Raw genomic sequence first — 10,230 nt, 5'->3', positions numbered from 1 at the left:
TGCAATGTTACTAGTTGAAGCCATGAACGGTCAAGCTTCAGCATGTCACCCGTCAACGAAAGACACATCTCTGCAAGTAGTGAGTACCTTACAAACTGGTACTGTGGCCCCTTGGCGTCGACCTACTCCCGTGTCCCCTCAAACCTCCGCATCACCACAGCCTCCTACTGTACCCCGCCAAGGATTCTTCAGTCCAGCCACACTAGAGCAGTTGACAACAGCCCAGTCGTCAGTAAAGCAGTTCACTCTCCGTTCCCAAACCACACTGTCTCCAAACCAAAAGTCAACCAGTCAGACCATCATAAAAATACTATCGAAACAGTTTGCGCTCCTTCCTCCCAGAACTACTGCGTCTCCAATGCTGCCATCAACCGTAGCAACAAGTATGCATTCACATCAACAACGCCCTCTCCTTCTAGTGGTGGCACCAAATAAACAGTTGGGTAACACTGCCCCTCAGAAAGTAATCGTCATCCCAAGACCAATGTCATTTTCTCCCCATTCGCTAGGTGCTCTGTCCCCAACGCAACTTTCCACTGTTGTGTCGACAGCTGTAGCCGCACACAAGAGTATTTTATCACCAGCTTCTACACCTTCCCTTTCCCCCGATCCTTCGAAAACAATAGTTGTTACTAAGAAATCGAAATTTGCAATTCTAGTGCCAAGGCAACAGCAGTCCACTGTAACCCCACAGACCGTTTTCGTGACAAGACAGCAGCAGTTACCAGAACCACCTTTTGCGGTGTCGTCCGCACAGTCGGTTTCCTTGTCAGAGCAGTCGAGCGTTGGCGTGGATACGCAAACTGCTCCAGTTGAATCAGCTGTAAGGGGCAATTTGGAATCTCCCAGAAACACCGCCACCGTTTCTAAGATGACAACTGTATCTACAGAAACCTGTTCCAATGTGAAAGAGTCAGATTCACCTGAGCTTATGCAAATCTCTGGGCCTCCAATGGGACCGCCTAGAGAAATCTTCCGCAAAGTCAATTTGACCAAACCTTCATTACCTGCTGCATCAATGAAAGAAACGTCCCCAGTTTGCAAAACATCAAATGTATCTACCAATCCACTCTCCAGTTTGAAGGACTCGCTTAGCCCATGGCCAGTGGCAAGTGCCACACAAGAGAAACCTTCAGCGCCAGCTCAGCAGTTACCAGCACTTAGAAAATTAGTAATCCCGTTTTCTAAGATGCCACCATTAGCCACTAAAATTCACCCTTGCTTAAAAACAATACCAATCCCCATGCCTGTGAAGGCCTCTGGACCATCCAAAGAACCAAATGCTGTTCAGGAGACACCATCACTGGCGGTCAAATCTACTCTGTCAATTTCGGCTGCATCTGCAAAAGACATCGCCCCAGATTCTAGGATTTCAACACCATCCTCTGAAACATCTTCCAATTTGAAAGACTCACCTGTCACCAAGTGTGTGCAACCATCTGTACCTCCCGAGGTCCCAGAGAAGGCACCAGCAACCATTAACAGGACTCCGCCTTCAGCTGTATATACAGTTTCTGAGACACCAATTACATCCAGAGAAACTAGCTCCAATTTGAAACAAGTACCTGCCTCTGTGCTACCAAATGAGGCAGCTATTATTCAAGAGCAACCATCAACTGCCCCCCTGAGGCTGATCCCCATCAAGATAAGAGGCAGAAAATCCATCTTGACACGAATGGCAGTGTCACCGGCAGTTCATGTCCAACAAAAGGTAATATCAATATGCATGTAATATTGAAATTTGTAGACTATAATATGGGGCATTCCTTTAAAACTGGGAAATGGGAATGTGATGGTTCAAAGGTCATGAGCTCGAATGGTGATGTCACCAGTGCTCGTATTTTCTCTCCCAAACTCGGAGCCTCAGCAGCCCCAACCTCAAAAATCCAAGATGGCTGCTCCGCACAACAACAGTACCGTAGTTAAAATCGTAGTAAATACTGTTTATTAGCACTTCTGTCTTTTTTGTGTCTCATTAAATCACTACACACAGCACTGTCTAACTTCTACCTCTGCAGTGTTTGTATGCGCAAAATACCACGAAATGCATTGTTATCAATTGTTATTGCTAACAATGGCTAGCCTGGCTAGAGCTAACCCTGGCTGGTTTCCCGACTGTTTTTTAATGGAACGAATGGTGTGACGTCACTCAACCGTGAAATCCTTTGCTCCCAGTTTTAAAGGAACGGGCCATTAGTATAGTGTATTTTGAAATAATGGTGGCGATCCATTGTAACACATATTTAACTGGAGGTCATATAAAATGTAGTCTCAACGCCAGACCCATGAGAGTTCTTGCGCTGATACACTACGTTACTGCATGCTGCAGATCTCTCTCTGGGTCTGGGACACTTTCCCTCAGCCAGCTGGGGTCGGAAGTGAACCGTTCACTTGGCCAGTGGTGGATTCGGTCTTCCCCAATCAGTAACGACTTTGCGTTCAGATGACAGGGGAGGCCCAGCCCATTTTTCGAACCGCTCTCTCATTGGTGCTACGACCTGCCACTCATTCAGTTTCAACCCCCCTAGACCCGTCCTCAAACCCTAGAAGTGGCACAGACTCATGTATGTAGTATGCGGAGCACATTGAACATTCAACGTAATATTTGAGTCTGGGGAGAGACTATATAAAGTGTAGTGATGCCTCTGCTACATGATGCCCCCCCCCCCATGCTAATTTTTTCTATTTTTTTTCTTAGGCCCCTTCCAGCGATGCTGTGGTTGGCAGAACTGCTCATGCTGAGACCAGAGCTAGTGTGAGAAGGCTGAAAAAAGATTCCCTCGTGGCCCCACAGACAAGACGGCACCAGTCACCAGAAACGCCTGTTGTGGTGTCACCGGCCTCCTTGTCAGACCAGTCAAGTGTTACCATGGCTACACCGACAGCACCAGTTGAATCGGCTATACGGTCTCATAAGTCGGATCATTTGGAATCTCCCAGAAATACTGCCACGGTTTCTACGATGACAACTGTATCTACAGAAACGTGTCTGAAAAAGTCAGATTCACTTGTGCTTATGCAAACCTCTGGGCCTCCAAAGGGACCTCCTGTTCTCCAAGATAAAGCATTCCCAGTAGTCAAACTGACCAGGCTTTCATTGCGTGCATCAATGAGAAAACCTGCCCCAGCCTCTGTGCTGTTGGAAGAACCAAATGCCGTTAAGGAGACACCACCACCATCTTCAGTCAAATCTCCTCCGTGTATTTCAGCAACATCTGCAACGGACATTGCCCCAGATTCTGTTTGCAGTTTGAAAGATGTACAGCCATCTGTACCTCCAAATGTGTCAGTGGCAGTCCAAGAGGAATTGCCAGCAACCATCAGCAGGACTCAGCCTTCAGCTGTACATACAGCAGGAAATGCCACCGTTTCTGAGACACCAATTACATCTAGAGAAACTAGATCCAGTTTGAAAGAGATGCCTGTCAGCAGCCATGTTGCCTCCGTGCTACCAAGTGAGGCAGCTATTAAACAAGAGAAACCACCAACTGCCCCCCCAAGGCAGACCCCCATCGAGGTAAAAGACACAACACCCAGCCCTCATTTACAGATGACTCAAACCCAGTTCTTGACACAACAGACAGTGTCACCTGTAGTTGATGTCCAAAAAAAGGTAATTTCAATATGCATGTAATGCAATTTGTATTTTTGAAATAGTGGTGGTTATCCATTGCAACTCAATCTTTTAATGTTTTCATATTTAAAGGAAAGCTTTACCGATAATCAACCCACTTTGTATCATTAATAATCTCGGTAATATAAGCACATGGGCAGTGTTTACCTTCTCTCTCTGTTTTGCTCATGGAGATCTCGCTGTGACGCGTCACAACAGAGCTGCGGAAGTTCTGCTCCAGAGGCAGAATCTGCTCCGAGGGCGGCTGTTATTGGTTATTTTTTATTTTTTAAGTATGCACACATCCAATCACGTGAGGGCCTTAACGAGCCTTAATGACTTGCAGCTGGTGGGCTGGAGTTTCTGCAGGAGTATTTTTCTATGATATGATACAAAGTGGGTTATCGGTGAAGCCATCCTTTTAACTGGAGGTCATACAAAATGTAACGTGATGCTATTGGTATGTGATGCCCCCCCTACCCCTCCCCCCAATGCTAAATATGTTTTTATTTGTGTTTTTAGGCCCCCTCCAGCGACGCTGTGGATACTGGAACTGCTGATGCGGAGACCAGCACTAGTGTGAAACAGCTGAAAAGAGATTCCCTCGTGGCCCTACTCCGAAGTCACCTCAGAACCCGCTTGCAGGCCAGTAAAACTGAATCAAATCCAGAATCATTCACAGAACCAGAACCAGAACCAGAACCAGAACCTGCCCCTATCAATGGTAAAAAACGTAGATTAGCCAAAGATAGTGCGACTCCTAAAAAGACTACAGGTGAACCCATTGTGGTCAGTCCTAAAAAGCCCAAATTGGCTAAAGATGTTGCAACTCCTGAGGTGACCATCAATCCCACTTCCATCAGTCGTAGGAGATCTAGATTAACCGAAGATGATGATGTTAGCCCTAAAAAGACTGTTAGTGAATCCACTTCTGTCAGTCCTAAAAGGCCTAGATTATCTGAAGACGGTGTTAGCCCAAAGAACACTACACGTGAACCCACTTCTGTCAGTCCTAGGATGACTAGATTAACTAAAGATGGTGCTAGTCCTAAATTCAGCCCTCGGTGGCCCAGATTAGCTAATGGTGGTGTTGGACCGAAAAAGACTGGGGAATCCACAGACGCTAAAAAACCCAGATTAATTCAAGGTGTCACCAGCCCTAAAGGACTGGCTGACGCTAAGAAGTTGGCTAAAGCCGCAAAAGCGAAGAAGTTAGCTAAAATAAAGAAATCCAACCAGTCAAAGTCGCAGAATGGAGCTCAAACAAGACCGTTAGCAGAGAACCATGCCCGACGTGAGACATTGAAGAAAGCCAAGGCTAAAGCTGCACGGACCCCTCCTAGAATGTCAGGCAATAAAGCAACACTTAAAAAGGGAAGCAGTATGTCCCTCTTACCAGTAAAGAGAGAGAAAAGATCCCAGAATCAAGCCCAGGCCCCCACAACTCCTCGGAAGCGATCCCAAAGCCCTCGCATAGTTACGCCGCCACAACGTCTCGTCCAACACACCCCACCAAAGCGATCCTACACGCCTAAATATGGTTCTAGAGGGCGCCCTTCCCACCTCGTCTTCCCCCCGAGTGTCTCTCTTTTCCCCATACCTGTCCGAGCGCCGCCTATCGTGTCACCATTGCAACCTTTATCGGTCATTGGTAGGCGTCTGCTCAAGAACCAGTGCGGGCAATGTGGTCGCGTCTTGGAGAACCCGACTACCCTCGAGAGCCACGTCCGCCTCGATCACCCGAATCGTCGACTCCATTCGTGCTCTTTATGTGGGAAACAGTACCCGAACCACCGGGGCCTCAGTCTGCACGGCAGGGTGCACCGCAACGGCAGAATCCACATCTGCTCGCATTGCGGCAAAGGCTTTGTGTATCACTTCGGTCTCACCAAACACATCCAGATGATGCACATCCGAATCAAACCCTTTATCTGCCAGATCTGCAGCAAGGGCTTCTTCACAAAAGGCGACGTGGAGGCCCACATACGGGTCCACACTGGGGAGAAACTATTCCCCTGTAACCTCTGCGAAAGACGATTCATGAGGAGAACCGAACTGAATAAGCATTTGAGGTGGCACAATGGGGAGAAGAGGCACTGGTGCGCATTCTGTGGTAAAGGCTTTCTAGACTGTAACAATCTGAAACGGCACGTATATACCCATACAGGGGAGAAACCATATTTCTGCCCCTACTGCCCTAAGAGGTTCGCACAGACAGGTCACCAAAAGAAGCACGTGAGAAATGTACATAAAGGCGAGGTCGGCACCTAAACGGCACCTGTTCCATAGAGTCAATAGTGCTATTTTAGAGTGAGATATAAACTTATAATGTAATTATAAGTACTGAGTATAATTTAGGAATGCAATGCAGAAATTGATTTATAAAACAAAATGGGAATGGCAAATTGAACAAATCCCCTTTTTATTTGGACTTAAATTTTATCTAGTTATGTTTATTTTTATTTAATTTCTATGATGGCCTAGCTGTATGTCTTTACAGGGTGTTTAGTGTGTGCTCCTTAAAGGGTAGGGGAAAGTGGGGACAGGAGATAAAGAACATACAAACATAGGGACATATGTCATCAGTGCCTAACTATCTCTGCTCGACAAAAAAATAAAACGATTTTATTGTATTGTTTGCAAGGTGAGGTTCGTTGGTAAAAAAAAAAAGCGATATGTAAACAATAGGGTTCCAGCACTTGAACTTGAACCCCCCATTAATGCTAAGCAGAATGCTAAGAATGTAAAAAAACAACTATTTGGCATCTTGGTTGGTGAAAATCTTAGTTTTAATAATTTGTTTGAACAAAGAAACCCCCAATTTTTTCCCATAATGAACCGTAAGATCACTAGGCTTGTTTTACATACACAAAAATGGTTATTACCTGGTCCTCACAAGACAACCATGGTAACATTAAGATTTTGCAGAAAATATTGCATATTGGACTGTATGTTTCACAACTCAGCCTAATTCAGTGCAGAGCCAAAAAAAAAGAAGGAAAAAAGGCATAAATGATTTTATAAAATGTTAAGATTATTCATGACATCACCTCTAAAGAGGTGGAACCCCTGTTTTGGACATAGGCTTTATTGCATGTGCAAACTAGTCACCTTTAGGTGACGGTTGCCTTTTTGGTCCCAAAATAGGGCACGTATGTGAATGATTTCTGAGTGGTTTTGTTTCTGCCCTCATATCTGTCACCTTTTTCACATGAGTTTGCATCTCTGGAAGCACTGGAGCTCTCATACATGGTGGTCAGTCACTCTGCAGAGGCTCTCTGATTGGCTGATGGGCCTGTCAATCAGCTAGAAGGAAACACACAGATGTTCACTCTGGGCTAAACCTCATCCCTGACTGCTTTCACATGCTGGATTCAGGGTTCCTACAAGGACTTTCAGTGCCCAATTCCCCAAATTCAAGGACCCAACACAGCATAGTTTGAGACACGGATCAACGTTAATTACCTTTTTTTGTTAATGAAGTCACAATATACAAACAAATTCAGTCAGTAACATTTTGTTTGTGGCATCTTGTAAGGCGTGAATGCCTCAAGCCGCTGGAAACGCTTGAGTCAAGCGTTTCCAGTTCTTCAACCCTCAGAGAGACTGGGAGTTTGTGGGAAAGTACATGTTCTGTTTGCATCCGTTCATCTTAGACGGTAACTAAACCAAAAAACATCCCCCCCCAGCTTTAAACCAATGTATATGGATTTTTGAGAAGTGCTGGTGAAGGATTCTGGTCAAAATCTCCATATTTGAGCGTAAACTGTTGCAAGAGTGCCCTCTAGTGGTTGAAATCCACTTTCGCAGTTGGGTCTGCCAAGAGGCTGATCTTCGGTTCAGCTTACATCACCAAGAACGCCCCCTTCACCCACCCAGAGTCAGAGCCGGTTTGTAGGCTATGTCCTAAGCCCCGCCCCCTAGCTGTACCCCAAGTTGAGACGTTGATTGGTTTTAATCTCAAGTAGAGGCAGGACTGCCAGAATTCTTGGGGTTTAGCTCCCCTTTAAGTAGTTGTCACCACTTGCCAGTGAATTTTTTGTTAAAAATCTCATCCCATTGTGAACATCTAAATTATTTCTGCTTTCAATTTCTGTAAACTTGTTAAATTGTAGGTATGGTTATTTGTTACGCTGTAAAAATGTCAATAGTTTTAATTGTTTACACTTGTTTCTCCTATGATTTTGTTTATTTACTTTCTACTGTGTTTAAAAACATGGCAATAATGTTTTATTATACTGCTTGTGCAAAAATGTCCCTTCTGTACTAGGAAATTGTACATAGATTTACATTGATTTGCTAGTTAAAATACATTGTGTATAACATAGGGCTGGGCGATATGGTGAAAAATATGATAAGCAATAATTGTTATATTGAATCAATATCAAGTCAATTCAATTTTATTTGGGTAGCCCTAATTCCCAATCATGTCTCAGAGGGCTTCACAGAGAATATGTCTAGCTGACACAATAACAAATGACAGTAGTAATACTAATAATATCATGGTTGAACAATCTTATGATGGAGAGAGACCGAGGGAAGGGGAGAAAGTGGGGGAGGAGAGAGCAGGGAAACATCAACATTTATCACACTATATTTTGATAATGCTGCGTTTGAAGAGTACCCTGATCATGACTGATGAAGCCTGAAGAAACCAGAGGGTTCGTTAGTTGATTAAACTTTAGAATATAGTTTATTGACATAAAAAATAGAATAAGATTAGATGAGGGGCAGAAAAGCAGCCACCGTGCCCTCTGGCACGGTGGTTTCTCTACATTCCTAACACCAGACATCGCCGGTTAGATGTCCCGGTGGCAGACCGTCGCTGTCATGCGCACACTCAGGTATTTAGTTGGTGCTGGCTAACGTTAGCTGTCCGGTTAGCTTCCACTGTCACTTTGGTTACTATCTGATAAAACGGACAAGGAGTTCCCCACATGATGAAATAGTATTTCATGTTCCTTTTTTTTTGTTAACATTTTTCCCACCTGAGGATAGCACAAGTTCATTAGTTCCACGGTCGCTTTGGTGCCCCTCGGCACAAAGTGTTTCCCCTCTTTTCCACAGGAAATCCACTTTCTTCACCGGTAGCTCAAACAATAGTTTAGGAAATGGACATGTACTCTTACGTGAAAGCCCAAAACTGCAGACTGACTGGCTGTTGTCGCATATATCTCTGCTGTGTAATAGGCTTTTAGATCCCATCCATATCGAGTAAAACATGTCCAAAGTTGATCATAATTTTCAACACGAGTTCTATCGCGATCCCCTAGAGAGATCATTTTATCGCCCGGCCCTAGTATAACATTTTAGATCATGTTTGTTTTATTGGTTCTGTACTTTAATTTGATTTAATAATTGGTAGATAATAAATGTGGAATGGCCAGGTTAACGAGAAGATTTGTCTGAAAATCATGTCTGTTGGTAAGATATTGCCAATAGTAAAGAGAAAATGTTTTACCCTGATATGTAACTTGAATAGCATTTGCAAACTATGTAACACAAGACAGGAAGTTTTTTTTTCTTTTCCCTCATGTATTTTGATTACATATTCAGACCAGTAACAAAGTACTGCAAAGTAATCTTCCAAATAAATAACTTTGATATATACACTACCAGTTATTAACTCTGTCAAGGAGGTTATGTTTTCTGTGTCTTTTTGCAGGATTATTGAAAAATACCGGGCCGATTTCCATGAAACTTGGAAGAATGTAGCACGGGCCAAAGAAGAACCCATTACATTTTGATGCAGATCCGATCTGATTCTGGTCAAGGAAAGGGGCGGGGCTAGCGAAAAGGGGACGTAGCTAGGGATAGGACAGTATAGAGTCGGGATTTGAGAGGTGGTCTAGGTGGATGTGGGTATTGGGAGGGGCGTGGTCAGTAAGGGGGCGGGGTTCGAGATCGGAAGGTCGTAGAGCAGGGATACTCAACTTGCTTTGCCCGGGGGACACTTTTGATAAATGACAGGAGCCCACCGGCCAGTTAATAAACAAACATTAATATGATTTTTTCTGTAGCAGATTGTAGGTTTTTGGGATGTCAGCCAGAGTTTAGTCTGACAATTTTGTGCACACAGGATAGCAAGCTGGTGGCGATATTTTACAATTTAGCTGGAGTTCAGTCAAACTTTATTTAATGTTTCCATTGTGAATTAGATAATGGTCAGAGGGCCACTGCACGCGATCGCGGGCCGCATCTGGCCCCCAGGCCGCAAGTTGAGTATCACTGTTGTAGAGCGTCAGGATCTGAGGGGTGGGTGGTGGGGCTTGGGAAAAAGAGTCATAGCTAGGGCTTTAGAGAGTCAGGGTTCAAGGGATGGGTAGGGGGAGTTGCTAGATCAGTGGTATGCAACCTTTCCTTACTCAGGATACTGCTTCCGCCTTCCGGTTTTTCCAGTGTGGGAGCGCAAACAAAGAGTACAATCAAGGCGAGAAGCCAAGCTGTCTTGTTTTTGTTTATTACAAAAACGCTGCAGTCAGAACAAGTTATTAGCCTTTGCTTCTTATCAATGTAGGTTCTTTGGAGCAAATTGTGTGCGATTATACAGCGCACACTTGTGTGTTTGACATGGAACAACAAACCGTTAGGTAGAAAAACTGACTGGAGGGGGACTT

The 10,230-nt window shown here is 44.5% G+C and overlaps 1 protein-coding gene across 1 annotated transcript; it reads left to right on the top strand.

The window, feature by feature from the left end:
* Positions 1 to 270: 270 nt before the first annotated feature.
* LOC310794244 (uncharacterized protein) lies at positions 271 to 9,218 on the top strand. The gene is made up of 3 exons (XM_083656204.1): positions 271 to 1,711; positions 2,699 to 3,613; positions 4,136 to 9,218. The coding sequence occupies exons 1-3, from the start codon at positions 359 to 361 to the stop codon at positions 5,882 to 5,884; spliced, it is 4,017 nt and encodes a 1,338-aa protein (XP_083512330.1). The 5' UTR covers positions 271 to 358; the 3' UTR covers positions 5,885 to 9,218.
* Positions 9,219 to 10,230: the final 1,012 nt, after the last annotated feature.

Source organism: Poromitra crassiceps, assembly GCF_964638095.1.
Source record: "Poromitra crassiceps genome assembly, chromosome: 19".
Taxonomy (NCBI): Eukaryota; Metazoa; Chordata; class Actinopteri; order Beryciformes; family Melamphaidae; genus Poromitra; species Poromitra crassiceps.
This window is presented reverse-complemented; position numbering and strand designations above follow the sequence as displayed.